General features: G+C 47.8%; 1 protein-coding gene across 3 annotated transcripts in view; it reads left to right on the top strand.

Moving 5' to 3' along the window:
* Positions 1–1,362: 1,362 nt before the first annotated feature.
* RAP1GAP2 (RAP1 GTPase activating protein 2) overlaps positions 1,363–22,419 on the top strand; it is a 202,092-nt gene continuing 181,035 nt past the window's right edge. Inside the window, exons 1-2 of one of the 3 annotated variants that reach the window (XM_081890329.1) lie at positions 1,363–1,467; positions 12,443–12,559. In XM_081890329.1, the coding sequence (XP_081746455.1) occupies positions 1,415–1,467; positions 12,443–12,559 (170 nt within the window). In that variant the 5' untranslated portion in view covers positions 1,363–1,414. Of the gene's footprint in view, positions 1,468–12,442; positions 12,560–16,387; positions 16,669–22,419 lie in introns of those variants that run through there. The other 2 variants (XM_081890334.1, XM_081890337.1) reach the window with 2 other exon arrangements.

Below are 22,419 nucleotides of genomic sequence, written 5' to 3'. Positions count from 1 at the left end.
CAATGGTTTCTACATCCCTGACAAGATAAAGGAGGAATGGAGAACCTCAGAGCTGGGGGGTGGGGTTGGGTTCTCCAGCCCTCTCTATTGGACCCTCCTGGCTTTTCCCAGGCCACTCCCATTTCCCCCAGGCTATATATGTCACTGGTCCTGCTTTGCCCCTTCTTCAAGTGTTTTTGCCTGGCTGGAAGTTGTCCTTGGACTGTAATAATGCTACTTCCTTGCCTGGGTGGAAGATAGGCAGGCATGCTTGTGAGTGTGTGTAGATACTAGCCCCTGCACAAAGGCAACATTCACATTATTGCTCCGCCCACTTTCGCACAGGCCACACCCACCTGTGGCCATTGGAAGGTTGCCCAGAATGGATGAATGTGGGATGAGAAAAACTCCTCACTTCTGTGTCCTCACCCCTCCCAACCCCCCCCCGAACTGTTAAAGCAAAAAGCAAAACCCAGTTTCTCAGCCTTGGTCAAAGACATACTCTGAACATGTGCAGGTTTGCATTTAAGGAAAGCTTTTAAATCCTAGTCCCATCGTGACTGCAGGAATAAAATGGATCTTGTTTTTGCTGGCCCGTGCAAAGAGAGATTTTGGCTGCAGGTTTAAGTCTGCTTGCTTGGGAGCAAGCCCTATTGAATTCAATAAGACTTGCTTCTGAGTAAACATGGTTAGGATTGCACTGTTACTCAGCGATATGCAGGTGGGGACTAGCTGAAGGCAGACTGAGGTTGGTGGGGCAGTGCCCCATTTGCCCTAGAGGACCAGTCTCCAATCTTGGAGAGCTGCTGCCAGCCAGTGTAGACAACATGGGGCTACAATTGTGGAGCAATAGACTGACTCACTGGGTTGTCTCCAGGGCTAGTCCTCCTCAGACTCGCTGAAAATAATAGGCTAACTTGGGTCCATTGATTTCTGAGTAAAAATGAGTTGGAGGCAACCCAGCATAAGGTAGATTCCTGCAATGCAGGGGGTTGGACTAGATGCCCCTGGGATCCCTTACAACTCTACAGTTCTGTGATTCTGTAAATCTATGATCCCTATGCCCCATAACCTTCTCCTTTCTGAGTGATCACTGGGGGTGCCCTGGCTTGTGGGCTAGAGCTCCAAAGTCAACCTTCCAGAATGCATCCAGCCTGAACCTCTAGAGAAGGCAAAAATCTCTGAGCTTTACCTTCCCTGACTTCCACTGGGACCTGGCTTGCGTGCTTGAGGCCAGGACTGGGAGGTTAAGGCAGGCTCCCTCAGCAGTTTTGCTGCTTCTCGATGCACCAACTGAGTACCTGGTTTGGCTGCTGAGTAGCTGCTGCTGCTGCAAAAACACCCTCTATTTGTCCCTGGCTGAAGGCAGAGCATCCTTGGGCTAGGTTAGAGCCGGTCCCTTTTCCCCAAGATCTCGAGAGGAGGAGAAGGAACCATGGCTACAAAGAAGAAAGGGCCAGGGGAGAAGAAATGGGAGCTGGTGCGATGGTGAGTGAGAAACAAGGAGACAAAGTGATGCAGGAACGATGCTGGCTGGTGAGGAGAGCAGTGCCTCTGCAAACTCCTGCCAGGAAGGGGAGGGTCCAGGCTGCAGCACTCTCTCTCTCTCTCTCTCTCTCTCTGTGTGTGTGTGTGTGCAGGATCCACGAAGGACAGGCTCAGTGTTAGGAGACCTGCTCTGCAGGCAGGAGGTCCCAGATTGAAACCCCAACATCTCCAGGTAGAGGATGAGGAAAGACCCTTCACTTGAATCTCTGGGGAGACGCAGCCAATCACTGTGGACCAGTAATTCAGGACCACCATCTGGGGGCAGTGGGATTTCCTTGGGGTGTGTGCTAAGAAGCGTGTGTGTGTGTGTGTGTGTGTGTGTGTGTGTGTGTGTGTGTGTTTGCTGGAAGTGCAAATGACCCTCATAATTTGAGAAGCTGGTATTGCTGGACTGATTTAATCCATTTTGATGAATTTAAATAGTTGGTTTTGAGTAGATGTGCAATGAATTGCGACTGTTTTGGATTATATTGTGTGACTGTGAGCTGGGCTAACTGTGAATTTATTTATTATAATTTTTAAAATTAGTTTCCACATTTTTGTATATTAACCATTTCACACATCCAATTTTTTTTAAAAAAAGATTCCTTAGAACCTACCAGACTTCCCTCCCTCCCTCCCTCCCTCCCTCCCTCCCTGGCTCCTTTCTATAATACAAAGTTATCTGCATATTTTTAAATTACTCAATTACTAATTTTCCCATTAGGAAAAAAGCATATGATAAGAATGTCACATTACAAGCATCTTCACATTCCTGCCAGTGATTTTACATGTTTACAGTAGTCCTTTAAGTAATGGAAAAAATTATTCCAGTCTTTTTCAAATGCTTGATCTCCCTGGTTTTGGATCTTCCTTGTCAATTTCGCCATCTCTACATAGTCCATCGATTTTGTCTGCCATTCTTCTTTCGGTGGTACTTCTTCTTGTTTCCAATTCTGGGCTAGCAATACTCTCACTGCTGTTGTTGCATACATAAATAGGCGTTTATCTTCTCTAGGTATCGCTTCACCTACTATACCTAACAGAAAGGCCTCTGGTTTTTTAACAAATGTATTTTTAAACATTTTCTTCAATGCATTATAAATCATCTCCCAAAAAGCCTTTACCTTAGTGCATGACCACCACATATGGTGAAAAGTACCTTCTTTCTCCTTGCATTTCCAACTGGAAATGGAAGGGCTAACTGTGAATAATGCTTTTTAGGAGATGGGAAACACTAGGGATAAGTTTATGGAACCAAGGGAGCAATGCCCCCCATTTCTTTTGGGGGGGATTAAGGGCAAAAATGAGCTAGATGAGTAGTCTGACTTGGTGTAAGGAACCTTCCTATTTGACAAATAATCCCTTTCTGTCTTGAGTATGAGGCAAGGAGAGGGGCGATTTTTTAGAGGAAGCAGAAGCACCTCTGTAAAGCTTGAGAGTTCCTGTCCAAAAGGAGCAGGTTTTAAGGTCTTAAAGAGAAAGGGGGGTGGGGCGGGCAGCAGGATCCCACCTGGGACACTCTAGAGCAGCCTTTCTCAACCTGTGGGTCCCCAGATGTTGTTGGACTACAACTCCCATCACCCCTAGCTAGCAAGGCCAGAGCTCAGGGATGATGGGAGTTGTAGTCCAACAACATCTGGGGACCCACAGGTTGAGAACCACTGCTCTAGAGGAAGGAGATTTATCTGTAATGTTGGAGAGGGATTGCTACCTGAAGTCAGAAATTCATCTACTTTTAAAAGGAGGAGCATAGGATGCTGCCTTATACTGAGTTGAGACCATTGGTCCATCTAGCTCCATGTTGTCTACACTGACTGGCAGCAGCTACCAGGGGTTTCAGGCAGGGAATCTTTCCCAGCCTTACCAGGAGATGCCAGGGATTGAACCTGGGACCTTCTGCATGCAATATGGGTGCCCTAACCACTTAGCTATAGAGCCCTTCCAGACCATAGAGGCGGCGAGTTTCTCTATTGGAGACATATAATGATGCGGGAGGCAGTGGAAGACAGAAGTGCCTGGCGTGCTCTGGTCCATGGGGTCACGAAGAGTCGGACACGACTAAACGACTAAACAAGAACAACAACAACAATGATGCTGTTGGTGTGTTGTTTAGAGTTTTTGACTAGGACTGGGTAGACCCAGGATTAAATGCACAGCATTTCTATAGTATCTGAAAAACGGATCAGTTCGATAGTGGTGAGCTCCTTTTCTTCCAGTGCAGCAGTGCAACTGGGAGGAATAACGCCCCCCTGCACTTTTGCTGACCAGATGGCTCAGTGAAAGAACAGTGGGGCTGTGGGTGGGTCTTCTTAACCCCCCTCTTTCTCTGCCTGCCCCTCTCTTTTTCTGTACAGTGTGCTAATGCATGCACAAACTTTGGCCTACAGGCCAAAAATAGGCTAACCACTTTTAGTTTAGTTTAGGAGTGGTTTTTTTTTTTGTTCTCACTGGTTTGATATCTCACCTTGCTGCCCTGTGACAAGGTGATGAGATGTTGTTGTTTTTCTGGGCTGCAGCTTTTAGAAAATTATGTAAGCCTTGAAGGCTAGCCCGGTTTTGGCTGAATGTGCTTCCACCTTTGAATCGTAGGCTGGAAGACTTGGAAGGCAGGACCCAAACAACTGCAATTGGCACGTGTGAAGTGCAAGGAAGAGGGCCTCTGAGGCATGTGCAGAGTGCATACCCGCTGCTAGGAACTTGTATGCTTAGTTTTCTTAAAGAAAAATAGTGGTACAGGAAGGCAAGGGTGTGTAGGCTGTATGGCTGAAGAGTTAGAACTTGGCTCAGGAAATATGCCTGTCTTCCTTCTTCTAAGCAATTGTTTTAGGCATGTGGACATTTCTTCAGATTGATGAATTCGGTAAGTTTAAAGCCGTTTAATAGGGTCAGAGCCCAAACTGACAGCACGGCAAATATTTCAGCACCTTGGACAGCAACCAGCACCGTAGGTCGGCTTGGACCAAGGCTGCCCTTTTCATTTCCTTATATGCCATAATCACACCCACTGCTCATTTCACATCGTGACTCTGGATTGGGGAAATCTCAGGTCTGGTTGCTTCTAGTTGCAGATCCTTATAGAACATTTAAAAATCCTATATACATTAACAGCGAACTCATGGCTTAAGGGCGGGCTTCCTGCATGTTGTGCAGATGCAGTCTGCATCTCTAAACCATTGCCAGCTTCCTGTCCTATAAAGCAATATTTCGATGCGTAAGAATGGCACACGCCTCCAGCTTTAGGAACAAAGGAAGCTGCCCAACCCCCGGACAGGATTCTCTGTTGCTAAAGCTCTCGGCCCCATATTTCTCTGTTTACGGGAGCCACATATCACCCTGTTTGCTCTGCTGCTCTTGCTTCATGCTTCCCTCTCAATATTCAGGTAGAGAGCATCCTGAGACCAAGTGTCCTTGACGCCTCCTCCCAAACAACGGCAGCCGTGACGTGATGAATGGGCTGAATTACCTGATTCAAGCTGCTGGTAGCAGAATGACGTTCTGTCGGCGTCTCATGCGTTTGAATGAAACACGTCTCCACCAATACAAAGGAAGGGAGCCTTAAACCAATGAGGTTCTTGAAGGGGGTTGAATCACACCTAACAGGCACTCTCCCCCCCCCCCCCGCTTCACATCCGAAAAAAGGCTCCTAAAAAGGAATGCTTTTCAGCTGCTCACTCAGCGCCCTCTGCTGCCTACGGCGGGGCTAGGAATTAGGATTGAATCAAAACAAGTCATTTGGCGGCGGCGGGGGGGATTTCAAGCAATTTCAGGAAATCAGCTCCTGTTTGCAAAACAATTCATTTCTGCAGACTGCATTTTGCTAAGAGCAAACAGTATCATGGAGGGAGTATATAAATACTTTGTGGAACTCGCTGCCCCTTGACATTTGGCAGGGGAATTTGTTGCACTATGATTGTTATTATATAGGAGCCATTAAAAAAAATGAGGGCAAGCACGGCAGCCACCTGCAATTTCAAATCATATTATTATTATTTATTAAATTTGTATATCACCCTTCATCTGAAGGTCACAGGGCAAAAATGCCAAATGAGAACACAACAACACAAGACAGAGCCAGAGAGTGCTGTTCTACTTCAAATTGCGTTCCCTTTGCGGTCACCTGCTGGAGACTCCAGTAGTGGCCAGAGTTTGCAGCACTGAACATATATGTATGCATAGGCTACGATTGGTCTTCTATCTCACATCTAGGCCACAAGCCCCTGGCAGCCTTTTTGTGCTTTGGCCCTGCCCCAATAGCCATTTTGTGACTGGTGCTGAAGGACATTTTCAAAATTCAAAATGTGCCTGCAGCTCCATGAATATCGGTGATCCCTGGTCTATGTAGTCTGCCTGCCTGCCTTCCTTCCTGCTCCCACCTGCATTCACTGAAAAAGCTGGAGAAAAGCAAGGCCAACGGACAGCATGCTTATTATTTAGCACAATGTACATCGGTTACTTGCACTTGGTGGCACTGTGGGTTAAACCACAGAGCCTAGGACTTGCCGATCAGAAGGTCGGCGGTTCGAATCCCCACGACGGGGTGAGCTCCCATTGCTCAGTCCCAGCTCCTGCCAACCTAGCAGTTCGAAAGCACGTCAAAGTGCAAGTAGATAAATAGGTACCACTCTGGAGGGAAGGTAAACGGAGTTTCCATGTGCTGCTCTGGTTTGCCAGAAGCGGCTTAGTCATGCTGGCCACATGACCCGGAAGCTGTACGCCGGCTCCCTCGGCCAATAAAGCGAGATGAGCGCCACAACCCCAGAGTCGGTCACGACTGGACCTAATGGTCAGGGGTACCTTTACCTTGACCTTTACATTGTTTACTGAATCAGAAAATGGATACTGTCTCTAAGCAGAACTTTTGGACTCTCTTCGATTAGAGTATTTAAGGCAGAGGCTACCACACACCGTACAGCTGTCACAGAGGATTTTTCCTGCATTGGGTAGAAAGGTTGGGTTAGATGTTCTTTGAGGTTCCTTCACATTCTGATTCCAATGTTCTGTGAAGATGACATGAGCAACTGTGGCTGGGTGACTCCTGTTCAGGAGAGGGTCCCAGCTGGTTCAGAAGGCTGATGCAAGGGGTCCAGCGACAAAGCTAGATTTAGGAGAACCTCCAATCTTTGAGTCTGATCCTATTTACTGCCCCCCTTCCGCTCTTCTCTCCAGCTCCTAGACTTGGCAGCAACCAGTGAATCCAACCAACAAATCAGTTCAGACTCCACTGCTGGGGTACACATATTCCCTGTCCCCCATAATAATAATAATAATAATAATAATAATAATAATAATAATAATAAACTGATTACTATTCCCCCCTGCATTTTCAAAATGTAGTTGCTTCTATAATATGTATGCAAAAGGAATGTGATAATCTAACCTTGGAACCAGTAACTAAAAATGAAAAATGTAAAAAAAAAACCAGGCTTGCTTTGACCTCTGATCCTGACCTTTGACCCCCATATCACTGCCTTCCCAGCTGTAGTCTCCATTTCCCCCTCTAATGCAGCATATGCCATCTTTCCAATTAGATTTGGTTTTGATTTCTGCTTTTTCTTCTCCAGAAGGAATGGGGTGCGTGAGCCAAAAGACAAAGAGAGAGAGAGAAAGAAAGAGAGAGAGAGAGAGAGAGAGAAGTATAATTATTCTTTAACAAGGAATCACTTGCCCGTAAACATTTCATATGCAAATGAGTTGGTACTAATGAATGTTCCTGATTGCCAAGTGGAAGTCGTGGAACATGCCTTTGTTCCTTCTCTAAAGCAAAGGAACAGTTGTAATTACAGATATTTTTGCTCGCACATAGGCGGAGAAGCAGCCCTTAATTGGCATAACAAGCCTTGATTCAACTTAACGTTGCTTAATAAGCGCCGGCATCTGCCGTGACATTCAGAACAAGATTCGAGGGGCATTGCTCTGGCACCTTCTGAAATAATCCACAACTGAAGAAAGGACTAGCTGTGTGGTTTTGTCAAGGCAATCATAGGAATGAAATGGCAAGCCTTTACAAATAAAGGTCAATGCTAGGTCTACTAGGAGCTGTGATCCATTTTTTTCTGTCTGGGAGACAGCCAGTGCAAACTTCTGTGATGTAGGAAATTTCAGAGTATGGCAGTGATGGGTGACCGAATCCTTAAGTGGCTTTAACACTGGGTGCTGAGTGCTTAAACACGGCTTCTAGTTAGTGCAACAAGCCTCAGGTTGGTGTTAGATTGGCTGTTATTACGAGCCTTCAGGATTTACAGTGTTACCTCGGGTTAAGAATTTAATTCATTCTGGAGGTCCGTTCTTAACCTGAAACTGTTCTTAATGTGAAGCACCACTTTAGCTAATGGGGCCTCCTGCTTCCGCCGTGCTGCCGGAGCACGATTTCTGTTCTCATCCTGAAGCAAAGTTCTTAACCCGAGGTACTATTTCTGGGTTAGCGGAGTCTGTAACCTGAAGCGTCTGTAACCTGAAGCATCTGTACCTGAAGATACCACTGTACTTTGACCCCAGTTCATATGGTATCGGAAGCAAGCCAGCAGTAAATCAGATCTTGCAAGTTGGAGCGAACTCTTCCCTGGCAAAAACGCAATTGGCACAGAGTTGGTTGAGTGCAAGCAACTCATCTCTGGTATGTTTTGCCCTCCATGAAGCAGTTGCTGAGACTGAAGGTCCCTGCCTCCCCATGGCAGCCTAAGTCCCCTCCTCTCCAAGTTTTTCCCCAAGCAATCTTAGACTGTGCCTGCATGAAGCTGGCTCCTCCTCTGCCCTCTTCATGCCTCTCCTGGTACTGGGAGACCGGGGGGGAGGACCGGCCTGACTAATCTCTGCCTCTTGACCTCCTTGCTCTCCTGCTCCAGCTTCTGCCTCTGATTCTAGACTTCTCTCTGCCAACAACTCTCTCCACTCACTAAGTCCTGTTACCCTTTCAGCTTCTGACACCTGATCTTTCCAGTCTTCTTTGGGAGGGTTGGAGGCTGCAGGGTCACCAGATGGAGAGGCAGGTCAGGGTCAGGGCTCAGACCAGGCTCCCAAAGAAAGAGGGAGACACCTATACCCAAGACTGATGGACAGGAGTCCCCAGAGGAACATCCCAAACTACCAGGCCCTTTAAGACCAGAGCCTGGATTCTAATCTTCCCCTGAAGATATACTGTATTTTTCTGTGTAGAAGACTACCCCCCCCCCAAAAAATAATGTCAAAAATTAAGGGGCATCTTATACACGGGGCCATCTCCCCCCTTTTCTTAAATCTAAGTCTCCTCCAAATAGATGGAAAAATACGGCGCCCTCCAACATTTCTCTGACGAAAATAGGGATGTCCCATTCCATAATGATAATTTTACTATTTATACCCCACACATCTTACTGGATTGCTCCAGCCACTTTGGGCAGATTCCAATATATATAAAAACATAATAAAGCATTCAACATAAAAACTTCCCTATTCAGGATTACCTTCAGATGGCTCGGGAGTCGGATAACTTCATACCCTCCAACATTTTTCCAATGAAAATAAGGACATCCTAAGGGAAAGTGGGACATTCCAGGATCAAATCAGAAACTGGGACGGCTTCTCTAAATCAGGGACGTCCCTGGGAAATAGGGACAATTGGAGGGTCTGTGAAGAGCCAGGTGCCTTCTATTGCACACCATCAACTCAGCAGTGCAGGCCAGAGGGTTGGTCTTCTGAGGCTCTGGGGTTCCCACAAGGGGGTGGAGCCTGGAGGAGGTAGCCCGGAGACAGAGGCTGAAAAGGCCTCAGTCTGCCCCCAGCCTTTGTTGGAGCAAATTGCATGTGTGGAGCTGTCCGTGGTGCTGTAACCTTGAATCAGCCTTGTTGCACCACTTTTTCCATTGGATCTAGCACTGGGCCAGAACATGGGAGCTGAAACCTTGTGTGCTACCTCCATTATCCAGAATTTAATAGCCATTTGGCTCAAGAGCTGCTTTTGAGAGGCAAGAGGGCAACACCGACATCACAAGCTCTGGCTCATCACTCGTGCTGATTTAAAACCCTGACCTCATCTTGATTTTTTTTAAAGGGCTGCTTGCCACACCTTTAGCCATGATTCCTGCTTTGCAAGGGGTTGGACTAAATGACCCCTTTTGTTCCCTTGCAGCTGTACCACTCTGATTCTATGTCTTCTGTTTAGAGATGGCCTATCCAGAAAGAACATTTTCTCTTAATGCCAAGAAGAGATTCTGGTCTCTCCCTGTCCTACATTTCTCCTTCCATGGAGATTTCAAAACGATTTTAAAGCATCACCAGAGAAATGGCAGCCATATTTACCTGTCGATACCTTGTTAATCTAGTACCCTGGGTGATTTAAAAATGGTGATTCATACTTCGCAACATCTTCGTAAAATCCAGGGAGATTGCTCTGCCCTTTGAGAAGGAAAATAAATTCAAGAGTCCGTGAAACACCAGGCGCTGTGTGAGGTTCCTTGGAAGAGCAGCTTCACATATTATGGGTTTTATCTGGTGTTAGTCATGCCCAGAGTACACGCACCAAAAGGAATGGACATGACTAACTTAGGGCCATTGATTTCGGTGGGTCTGCTCTGATTGAGAGTATGACCCTAAGATCTCTCTGTACAATCTCTGTGTGATGGCTATGCTCTATCTCCACTGCTGACGATAAAAACAACTCAGGCACACAAACAACCTGCTCCTTAATTACCACAGAGATTTCCTCTTGGACCACCGTCTAGAAAGGCTGAATACCACCCAAAGTGCCTTTAACATCACTGCCCCAGAAGTTGTGCCAGCTGTGGCAGTGTTCTGTGCCAGCAGTACATTGTTTTCATTGGAATTTCACGAATACCGGCTGCTGCGGTTTTAATTTTTTTTGGTTCACTGACTCACCCAGACAGGGTCTGCTGTTGCTATATTCAAGTCCTATTTCCAGTTTTCCTTCTGTCCTCTTTGAATTCCTATTAATTCACAGACACTGTCCCTTTCCCACTGCTAATAATGTTTGTTCAAATTCAATCAAAGGTTCAGTTGCATGAGATTGAACAATGTGGTCCCTGATAAATTTCATGAGCTGATGTTTATGGAACCGGTTAGGGAGTCAAGTCTCCCAATGCCACATGAAGCTGCTCTAAGGTTACCAGGCTCTTGTTCACTTAAAAATTCTTTAATATAAAATACATCTTTCTTTGCACCCCGGCACCCTATGCATATTTTAAATGACTGACACACCAAACCCAGGTAGGTTTGTGTTGGAGTTAAAGGAGAGCAGAATGACGAAAGCTGTGGTTACCATTTATGCCAAATTAAAGAAGTGGTTTTAGAGTAGGGATGTTGCATGCCTTTAGTGACTTTTACCTCGAGTGACTTAAAGGGTAGGGCCCCCAAAGGACCAAGTCCCACCAAGTCCCTTCCTCAAACCCCCGGAAAGCTTCCGTTAGTCAGTGTAGACCACTGGTCTACAACTGGTGGGTTGGGACTCACTAGCGGTTCGTGGCTTGAACCAAAGTGGGTCACAAAAGGAGTGCTACCATGAGTGCAAATACATGGCAAAAGTAATGGGTCTCCAAATGCATGTTTGGACTAAAGGTGGGTCTTCCTGGGTCTGAACAGGCTGAAGATACCTGGTGCAGGCTGTGATTAGCTAGGTGGCCTGATGGCCTGTCTCAGTATAAGAGAACTTCCTATGGTCAGGCCTGTGTGGGTGACCACCTGGCAACTCCATGCACATCACTGTGAGTTCCATAGCAGAAGAAAGGCAGGATAGAGATATAAGAAGATGAAACTCCCTGGAGGACCTTTGGGGGCCTGTCACTGCCTCTCAGCCTAACCTACCACATTGTCAGGCATCAGGGAATTCGATTCCCTCTCCCCAAGGCAGGCTGCCAGGGATAGATAACACGAAAAGCTCTTACCAAAGTCTTTTATTCAATATTCACAGAGAGAGGCTTAGAAATGCTTCCTCTTGGAGTAATGGCATTGCTCCGAGTAAACTCCACCCCTCCCCTTCTCACTTGTCAACAGCACCCCCCCCCTTACGGTGGCTGCTTAGGGCCATTTGCCTCTTAGCTTTTTGTTCTCCTACTTTCAATGCTCGCTGGGTTCTGGGAGAGGGGTTTGGAATGTTTTCTAGTGATAATGTGTCAGCCAGCTGCTCTGGCTCTGCTTCCCCTTTTTTTTCTCCCCTTATTTCCCAGCTTTGCCCCTCTGAGCTGTGACCTTCTACAAACCGCTGTTGTAAATCTATACTGTCTTCCTCTTCTCTGGAAGGTTCAGGAGGAGGGGGAGGCGGGCTTCACCATTCCTCCTCAGTCGAGTCCCTGACACCTCATAGGGTTGCAGAGGGGATTAAATGAGGAAGGGAGAACCATGGAGACCACCTTGAGCTCCTTGGAGGAATAAATGCAATAAACAAATAAATAAGCATGACAAACAAGGGGGAAGGGGCAGGGAGGGAAGAGGAAAAAAAGCACCAGTTATGAAACATTCATTCTTAAAATGACCAGTTGGTATAAGAAACTGTTCAGGGGTAAGAGGTGGGTCCATACTGTCTGCACATCTTTCCATTGGATTAGTTGTTCTAGGGTGCTACCCCAATGGACGCACAGTATTGTTCCACAGCCTCCTTGAGTATTTTTGCCCAGCTGGAATGTGTCCTTGAACTCTGAGAATGTCTCTTGTTTGCTTTGATGGACGTGTGTGTGGAAACGGCTGACTTTTCCATGGCTGGAACATAGCCTGTTGTACAAAGGGAAGAGCCACTCCCATAGCTCCACCCACTTCTGTCTCTGGCCCCTCCCACCATTGGCACAGGGCCCCTGGAAGGTTCTCTGCGAGGGAACATGGCCCTGTGGCTGAGTAAGGATCCCTGCCCCTGCTTAATGGCCTCCTTTGGTCCACGGCACCTTGTTTCTCAGCTGCTGTTCCACCTTCCTGTCCTGACAAACGTTCCCATGCTGTGCTCCCTGCTCCTCAGGTACGTGAGGGAAGGTCGCTTCCGGATCGAGGAGAGGACCCTGACAGCATTCCAGTGGCTCTACTCTCCACAGCAGCATCGCATCGTCAGCAGAGCAGACCTAGAAGTCCCAAGCCGGTGAGCCAAAACCCTTGTGTGGTCTTCAAAGAGTGGGCTGTGATCCCTGAAGGAGCCTGTGGGACATGTGGTTTGGACGGGGGGCCTGTGAAGTTCCAGGCAGAGATGGGAACTTATGGATAGTGCCTTCCTTCTGGGGTTGTTGATGGTTCAGAAATACAAATGTGTCCAATTCTGGACAGTGGTGGATGGTACCCATTGGGATTTTTCCAGCAGAAGGCAGGGAGCTCAACAGTAGAATAGCCAGAGCTCATGAGAGGTGGAGTCAACTAATCCTGCATGCTGAGTTCTACAAGGGCAGCACTGAGACCAAGGAGGAGGAAGAGGAAGATGGATGGTTGTGCCACCCCAACGGTGGATTTAGGGCAGCACAACTGGTTCCCCTGCATAGGTGCCGAGTTGAGAGGGCACCTTCTTGCCTCCTTCCCAAAGCCTGGTAAGCATTTGCTTTGGGAAAGAGACATGAGGGTCTGATAGGGTCCTAGAGTCCCCCTCTTTCTTTCCCAAGGCCCAGTTAGTGCTTGCACAGTTTTGGGAAGGAGAAGGAAGACTCTAGGACCCTGCCAGAGCCTTCCCAAACCCTTGCGCTGAAATGCAAAGAAATTGATTATGTCATTAGTTATGTTGGTTTCACCAGTAGTGAATAGCGAGACGAATAATGTACATTTTAGTGGAAGCCGAACTGCAGTGGAGTGGAAACAATGCTGATTGTGATGAATACAAGGCAGTGTGGAAGCTGCTCCCTCCTTGCGTCGTGACCCACAATTCCCCTTGTATGCTTCCCCCCCCATTTTCAGGGGGACTGTTTATTAGCCCCCCTCTTACAAACCTGCTCCTCTTTCCACCACTGAAAATCTTGGAGGGTATGCTATTGCTTAGCCTTTTCTCTCCTTGCACCATGAGTTTCGTGAGGGTAGAATCTAATTATGCCTTATGCGTGCCCAGGGATGGATCACAAATCTGAGAGATAAATAGCTTTCTGCAGAATTTGTAGCTGGAAGCAATTCTAAGAGAAACAACCTTTCCAGATCTGTCCCCTCTGAAACCTCTGTGTTGAATGTGTTCTACGCCTCGGAGAAGAGGCTAATGGCAAGGAAATCGATACTCCTGCACTCTCTGAGTTTGATTCTCTGACTTTGGTGGACCTCGGAAGCTCTTAGAGCCATTAAGCCCTCGTGCTCTGTTTTCCAAATTCCCCGAGTAAATGTAGGCCTCTGCGCTGTAAGGGCAATTCCCTCCCCCCACCCCCTGTGGCAAATGAATGTGTCCATGGGATCTCTTGGAGCCTGCAGATTTATCTCTGCCAACCTGAAAACTCATTTTTATAATTACTGTACCATTTGATACCGGGATTAAGACAACAAGTGGGACCTGGAATGAAAGGAAAGTCCATCCTCATGCAGAGCTATTATGGGCTGGCTGGATGCAGAGGAGTGGTGGGAGGCACTGGCTGGAGAACCACCCCAAAGGAACCCCAGGGGAAGAAGCCTGCGGATTGGTGGTGGGGCGACAGTGAGTGATCAGAGGGAGCAGAGAGGGCAGACTGGAAGGAGTCAAAGTCAGAATCTGAAGAGGGAACAGGGTTTAGTGAGCAGGAAGAGCCTGTGGCAGAGAGAAACCCAGAATCAGAGGCAGGAGAGGAGTGGGGCTAGGAGACATAGATGAGGAAGCTGCTGCAGACCCCAGTAAGTCTCCTCCTCCTGCTGTGACCAGCTCCCCTCCCCTCCTTTCCCCAGAACATGCAGAGAATTGAAGAGGGTGGACCAAAGAGAGAGACAAGATGATAGAGGCTTTGGCTTCAGGGGAAGGAACCAGGTGAGGATCCTTAGAGAACTGTAGGAAGGCAGGGACCTTCAGTCCTCACAACTGCCTCACTCAGGCAAGATCTACTGGGAAGAGTTGCTGTGATCACTAGGTCTGCACTGTTTCTGGTTTCTTTGAATAGAGTTACCATATTTTTCACTCTATAAGATGCACCAGACCACAAGACACACCTAGTTTTTGGAGAAGGAAAACAAGAAAAAAAATATTCTGAATCTCAGAAGCCAGAAAGGCAAGAGGGATCGCTGTGCAGTGAAAGCAGCAATCCCTCTTGCTGTTCTGGCTACTGGGATAGCTGCGCAGCCTGCATTCGCTCCATAAGATGCACACACATTTCCCCTTACTTTTTAGGAGGGAAAAAGTGAGTCTTATAGAGCAAAAAAATACGGTAAGTTCACTGACACCCGATGTTACGCTGGACTAGAAGGACATTTGGCCTGATCCAGCAGGTCTTCTTAATCAACACTAGAATAACCATTCCTTCCAACAAGGCAACTTTACTGGAGCAAAAATACATGCGTTACTTTGCCCACAAGTTACACCTCTTTTTGCGAAAGTGTGTGAGCCATCTCCTGGGGGCATGGCGCTGGAACAGGAAGCTGCAAATAATTCATTTGGGGAAGACATGCACTTTGAGAGATGGAGGAAAGGGGTGGGGAGGGAGATAGCGTGATTGTTGGAAGAGTGCCTGGCCGTGTGGAATAAGACCGCGGGAGCCACAGCTGGTCGTAGTAGGTAGCAGTAGTGTCTGACACTGTACAGGGCAGACACAGATGTTCAGCAGTGGCTGGTGCCCATTGGAACTGGTAGGGCAGAAGGTGAGGAGCCCAACAGTAGGGGGAGCCAGAGTGCACGACAGCCAGAGTCAGAGCCAGAGCCAATGACTATAGGAGCCAACTATTTCTAGTGTTGTCCCCATCCTCCTCCTTCTTGCTGAGTTCTGCAAGGGTATCACTGAAACTGAAGGGGAGGAAGCTGAGACACTGTGCCCTGCCCCATGTCTTTTAAATAAGAAGGTGGTCAAGGTACAGCTGGCTGTGGGAAGGGTGGTAGGGTAGTGCCCCATTTGCTTCAGTGCATATTTTCATGATAATAACTGAGAAGAGTCACTGCTATCAGATTGGGATGAATAAGGCTAGATGGACCAAGTTTGTGTGTGTGTGTGTGTGTGTGTGTGTGTGTGTGTAGAGCAAGCGAGAGAGCATGCTCTGTGATAGGGTAAGGTTACCAGATTTTTTTCAATGAATCCAGGGACACTTCATTGAAATGAGCCGGAATGATAGGATTTTGTCAGGGGACTGCTTTGTAAAACTGGGGACTGTCCCCGGGAAACGGGGATGTCTGGCAACCTTACGATAAGGCGCATGTTTTCCAGGCAGATAGTTCCCCGATTCAACCTGTGACAATTCCAGTTGAGAAGGAAATAGCAGATGATGAGAGAAGCTTTCGCTTGTGACCCCAGAGAGCTGTTGCCAGCCAGAGTTGACGATGCTGAGCTCGATGGACAAATGAATGACATGATCTGATCAGCTAGAACGCTGCGCAGTGTAGCAGACAAGGGTCTGATTCCCCACTCAAAGTGGGGTGCTTAGCTAATTGATCGCGGGCCACTTCTTAAACTATCCCACCTCATGGATTTGTTGCGGAGATAGAATGCTGGGCGGAGGGAACCATGCAAGCTAACTTGTGCTGCTTGGATTATAAAGGCAGGATATAAATACAGTATTTCTTAAAAATAAATAGGAGAACAAGCATAGGCAGTTATGAGGTCGGCTTCACAGCTGGCTGGGGGGTTGAACCAAAGTCTCTTTCGTGGACATCTAACAATAGTGGCAGCATCACTGCACTGGCCGAAGTGCAGAATGGAAGATGAGTTCCTCCCAAAGCCCTGTGGGGTCCCCCCCTCTGTTTTTCTTTGTTTCTCCCCCATGTATAGTAGCCTGAATGCTGCCGAACCAATTCTTTTGTGTTTCTTGCAAGAAGCGTGGAAGGTTTGCGAGATGCGCGGTGGCTCATGAAAACACCGAACGCCCCCTTGTGGCTGGGAATGCTGCTGGTTTCTTGCCAAGAGACCGTAGAGCATTAAAACAGCAGGTTAGCAAATGCAGGCACATCATCTACTCCAAATCAACAATGCCATAGAAGCTTCTCCTTTGCGAGGGAACACTGAGCGGCTGGCTCCATAACTGCATGCCCTCCTTCCTTGTCTTTGAAATAAATAAACCTTGCCTTGATGTTGACTGTGAGCATCAGCGTTGCATAAAGTGAAGCAGCAAGGCAATTTTAAGGTAAGGATCCGATTCTTGTCTCGGCTGAGCCATAATCTGAACGTAAAACAATGCTCATATAACATGTGCCAGAGCATGATGCGTCGAGAGAATTTGCACTCCGGAACGGCAGAGATGCTCATGCACAAAGTCTGTCTGTGCTTCTGTATATTTTGCATCAATGGGGACTGGGTGCCTTTCAAGCTTCTCAAGCAATAACATGTTTGCTTTTTCTACTATTACTACTGCAGAACCGTAGAGGCATGTGTAGCCTTAGGAAAGGAAAGGAGCTTTACAGGAGGTTGTGTTGTCTGCTGATGCTACAGGGTTGGGGGTACGGAAAATCGTTTTGAGGAGGCTGAACAAGCCTCGGGCATCTGTGGGGCAATTGTGAGGGTCCGAGGAGGTGGCAGCAACTTGGGACAAGGGTTCCTGTTTGAATATGTCAAAGACGAAAGGGGGCACCCTCCAGATTGTCTAGGCGTGCAAGCCTTAATTTGCTAACTTGTCGGAAGGAGAAAATGCAGGATCAATATTGTGCCAAGAGAGGGAGATCCCCTTCCCATATCTTTCACAAAAGCCCTGCTTTGCTCCTGCAACTCTGGATGTCTTGCTTGCTTGGGGGGGGGGGATGCATTCATCTATAGGTCACACCGTGTTGTGCAAGTGAGGCTCCCTGTTTATAAACTAGACCAATGCAGCAGCAAGAGAACGATTTGGCAGAATGTTTTTGACCTCCACTGTTAAATGACCAGAGTGAGATTACTGCTAGCAAGAGTGGCAATCATCTTCGCCCCCTTTTTTTCACCCTTTCCCAATAACTGCATTGCAAAAGGTTGAAATTGTTTAGCCCCATATGGAAGCTGAAAGAGCAACAGAAGGGTGCAACAGGATATATGGTTTGTAAAGTGGTCTGGTCTGTGTCGAGGGGCAGAAAACTGCAAATATTGTCATTGACCCTCCAAGAACCACAAGGGCTAGGTGCCTGGGCACTTTCTATACAGAGGCTTCCTGGCATGCAGATGGTTAAAAACGGTTGTCTACAGCAACCTGCGGTGTGGTGGTGCTCACTGGGACTGGTGGGCTGGAAGTCAGGAAGACCAGCAGAAAGTGGAGCCAGAACCAGCGAGAGGCAGAACTAACTCCTTCTAATTTTGTCCTCCTCCTCCTCCTTGCTGAGATCTGCAAGGGCAATGCTGATACTAAGAAGCTGACAATCAGAGCCACCTCCTGGTCTGGTGGCAAGTAAGAAGGGAGATGGGCTTGAGGAATTGAGATGGAGGTTGGTGGGGCAGTGATCCACCTGATGATCCAGCCTCCACTGCTGCTGGGTATGATATGAAGTCTTCATTTGGACTGACCTGTTGTGGAGGGATGTCTGCTTTCACTGCGCCACTCTGTAACCCACATCTAGGTGGGGTGGCGGTGGACCTGGGAAGCTGTCCTATGCCAGGTCAGAGAGCTCAGTTGGTAGAGCATGAGAGTCATGGGTTCAAGCCCCATGTTGGGCAAAAGATTCCTGCACTGCAGGGGGTAGGACTAGATGGCTCTTCCAATTCTATGATTCTATGATTATGTTTTTTTTCATCTAGCTCAGTATACTCCAGGGACTTGGGGAGAGACAGACAGACAGACACACATGCACGTACACACAAGGCTTTCCCATCACTCGCTGTCTTTAAACTGAACGTGCTAGGGAATGAACCTGGGACCCGTCTTCACACCGTCTCACTCTGTAAAACTAGTGAAGAGATTCAGTCCAGTAGTTCCATTAAGATTAGTGTCAGCTGGTGCCCATTGAGACTGGGGGGACGGGAGCCAAACAGTTGGTGGCACCAGGGCCAATTCCAGTTTCTCCCCCATCGTCCTCCTGGATTTGCTCTACAAGGGCAGCGTTGAGCCTATGGAAGCTGGACTGGTTGTAAGTAAGAAGGCAGGCAGCTGGCGTCTGGCTGAGGGCAGAGTGAGGTTGGTGGGGCAGTGCCTCATTCACCCTCATGGCCCAGCCTTCACTGGGGCTTCTGCACATGAGCTTGCACCCTCCCTCTCTTTCCCTCCATGTGGTATTAACTGCATGGCAAATGATGACAGACAGGGCTACTGTCTGCTTGACTTCTGGTTTCTGTGAACCAAGAATGCAGAACCTGGAGCCCTCCCAAGGTGCCTGACCTCTTATTCCCCTTAGGCATAGCTAGCTTGGCCAATGGCCACAAATGATGGGAGATGGTCTCCAAGAAGGCCACAGGTTCCCCCATACTTGGCTTCCTCCCTCTATTCTCTATGGAAAGATTATGGGTTCAACTCGGTGCCGGTCCATCCATTAGACAAAATGAAGCAATGGCCTCAGATGACAGGAGATGGAGGTGATGGACAAGCACTCCCGTGGGCCCTGCTTTCTTGTTTTGCCTGAGCACCACGACTCCTCTTTCCCACCTTGTTTTTCTGGGATGCTGTCCAGCGGAGGTGGTCAGCAGCTACCCGGCCACTCCTGTGAGCTGTGGCTGCTGTCCGCAGTGCAGGATGCATGGGTTGCTGTGGCAGCAAGGGATGTGGCTGGCTGCTGTTGGAGGCATCTCCAAAGGTTGTGGGGGCGGCTGCTCGTATCAACATTGCCATGGCAGTCAGTAGGAAAGGGTGGGCTTTTGCTTTCCCTGCTCACTACCTTGCAAAGACGAGGGGAGAGGAGCAATGCCTCATCCTGGGGAGGGGAGAGGTTCGATGGCTTGCTTTGGGTGCATCTTGCACCAGCCCTGGCTTGGTTTATGTAGTACATTTCATTTACACCTCCATCTTTTCCTCCAAGGAGCCCAAGGTGGTGGACCTGGTTCCGCTCTCCCCATTTTACCTGCAAGGTAGATCAGGCTGAGAGTCAACGACAGGTCCAAGTTCACCCAGTGAGCTTCATGGCTGAGTGACGATTCGAACCCAGATCACAATCCAACACTTTAACTGTTATATCTTTGCCACCAACAGTTTTGAGCCCAATGGGCTTCAAAGGTGCTTGATGAACCATCCCCTCATCACCCCATTTCTCTGCTCTTTCTTTTCTCTAAAATCTTATTTACTGGCACTCACCCACCTGAGACACTGCTAGAGGGAATGAGCCCCCCAACCCCCCCTGCAGAGAAGACCCGCTGCTCAGCGATAGAGCATTTGTTCAATCCTCATTATCTCTTGGTAGGACTCTCCCCTACCTGAAACCCTGGAGAGCAGCTGCCAGTCAGTGCAGACAATACTGCTCTGGGTGGGCTAATGGTCTGACTCATCCTAAGGCAGATTCTTTTCTTTTTTTAAAAAAAATCTGATTATTTATTGAAAGTTTTCAACATAGAATACAATAAAAAACAAAGTAAATAAAAATAGAGAAGGGGGGGGAACCAAGAAAGAAAGAAAGAAAGAAAACAATGGGAGGAAATAAGAGGGTAAAGAAAGAGAGAGAGAAAAAATAAAATACAGAGCCCTCTATCAAGGACAGATCTTAACCCTTATTTCACACAAAAGGGAGTGGAGCTTCCCAGTTCTCAGCTGGGAGCTTCCGTTTCTTCTTCCAGCCTCCCACCTGGGAGTTATTCCCTTCCCTGCCTCCCACGCAGGGTTCTTCTTTGGTCACCCATCACCTTCTTGTGAGTATCCTCCTCAACCCAACATAGATAAAGGTAAAGGGACCCTTGACCATTAGGTCCAGTCGCGAACGACTCTGGGCTTGTGGCAATCATCTCGCTTTATTGGCCGAGGGAACCGGCGTACAGCTTCCAGGTCATGTGGCCAGCATGACTAAGCCGCTTCTGGCAAAACCAGAGGAGCGCACGGAAATACCGTTTACCTTCCCGCCGGAGTGGTACCTATTTATCTACTTGCACTTTGAGGTGCTTTCGAACTGCTAGGTTGGCAGGAGCAGGGACCAAGCAATGGGAGCTCACCCCATCGTGGGGATTTGAACCGCTGACCTTCTGATCAGCAAGTCCTAGGCTCTGTGGTTTAACCCACAGCGCCACCCGCGTCCCATAGAGAAGCCTAGTCAGCTGCATTAGGCCCATGGGCGGAGGGTCCCTACCTCTGTTCTACACTGACTGGCAGCAGTGCTCCAGAGTTTCAGGCAGGAAGTCTTTCTCAGCCACCCCTAGGGATGCTGCTGGGGATTGATGCTGCAACTTTACAAAAGAGTAAATGGGCAATTTGCTGCACTGAGTAACCAAGCCCCTTCCCAGAAGGATTTCTCCACTGGCACGCAGCAGCCGTTTCTGATAATGGTATTTTTGAATTATTGCGACCTCTCTATTGAGCAACATTGATTCTTAATTGCATTGCTTGTTTTTGCTTTCTCGATGCACCACTGTGTTGATTATATTGGCGGAAATGTGCTTGTGTGTGTTTTTAATGCCTTGTTATTGTTGTGAGTGGTTTGGAAGTAGGCTTCGGGGGAAAATCCACTTCCATCTGCATTTAAAGGGAAACTTAACCAAATCCACAATGTTGTAAACTGAAACATCACCATTCTTTGAAATGGACAACTCTGTGAATTCTGCAATGTGCTTCTCCAGACAACTATTGTGTTCAATAATGCGTAGACTCAAGGCTTGTTTTCCCAGCCAAAATTCGCCAGAACTCAGTTCCGGCTCCTCTCAGGTGGGCATTGCCATTATAAGAGAACAAGGGTGAGTTCTGGCACCTCTTTTCCTCAAAAAATAGCACTGCATATACAGTGGTACCTCAGGTTAAGTACTTAATTCGTTCCGGAGGTCCGTTCTTAACCTGAAACTGTTCTTAACCTGAAGCACCACTTTAGCTAATGGGGCCTCCTGCTGCTGCTGCGCCGCCGGAGCACGATTTCTGTTCTCATCCTGAAGCAAAGTTCTTAACCTGAAGCACTATTTCTGGGTTAGCGGAGTCTGTAACCTGAAGCGTATGTAACCTGAAGTGTTTGTAACCCGAGGTACCACTGTACTAGGGTAAAGTGTGCCCAGGAATGCGAACGTTAGTGCAAAGAATGTATGGAAATGCATTACTTTATGCCTTGCAGAAATGTGGACATTAGGCAAAATTGCATACAAAAATGCGCATAGTAGAAGGAATTCACATGAGAATGCTGATGAATTTTCACAAGGACTTCTTTTTTAAAAAACCAAAATTCACAAAGTGACATAGAAATTTGGAGAACTGAATTTAAAGATGGGAAAATGAGAAACGGAGAGAAACTGGAATGGATATATTTACACGTAAGAACATAAGACGAGCCAGCCGGATCATGCCAATGGCCCGTCCAGTCCATCACCCTGCTCTCGCAGGGGTCAGGAAGTTCCCTCCATGGGAAGTAGGATCTGAACACAAACGCCCTCTGCCCTCCTTGGGTTTCCAGCAACTGGCATTCAGAAGCACTATTGCCTCTAACTGTGGAAGTAGAGTGTAGACATTATGGCTTCTAGCCACTGATAACCTCATCCGCTGTGAGTCTGCCCAATTCTATTCGAGAGCCAGTGTGGTGTAGTGGTTAAGAGTGGTAGGCTCATAATCTGGTGAACTGGGTTCGATTCCCCGCTCCTCCACATGCAGCTGCTGGGTGATCTTGGGCTAGTCACACTTCTCTGAAGTCTCTCAGCCCCACTCACCTCACAGAGTGTTTGTTGTGGGGGAGGAAGGGAAAGGAGAATGTTAGTCGCTTTGAGACTCCTTCGGGTAGTGATAAAGCGGGATATCAAATCCAAACTCTTCTTCTATTAAGTTTAACTGTGCGCTGCATGAAGAAGAATTACTTTCCTTGTCTTGAATCTTCAA

The sequence above is a fragment of the Podarcis melisellensis genome, assembly GCF_964234715.1.
Source record: "Podarcis melisellensis genome assembly, chromosome: 15".
In the NCBI taxonomy this organism is placed as follows: domain Eukaryota; kingdom Metazoa; phylum Chordata; class Lepidosauria; order Squamata; family Lacertidae; genus Podarcis; species Podarcis melisellensis.
This window is presented reverse-complemented; position numbering and strand designations above follow the sequence as displayed.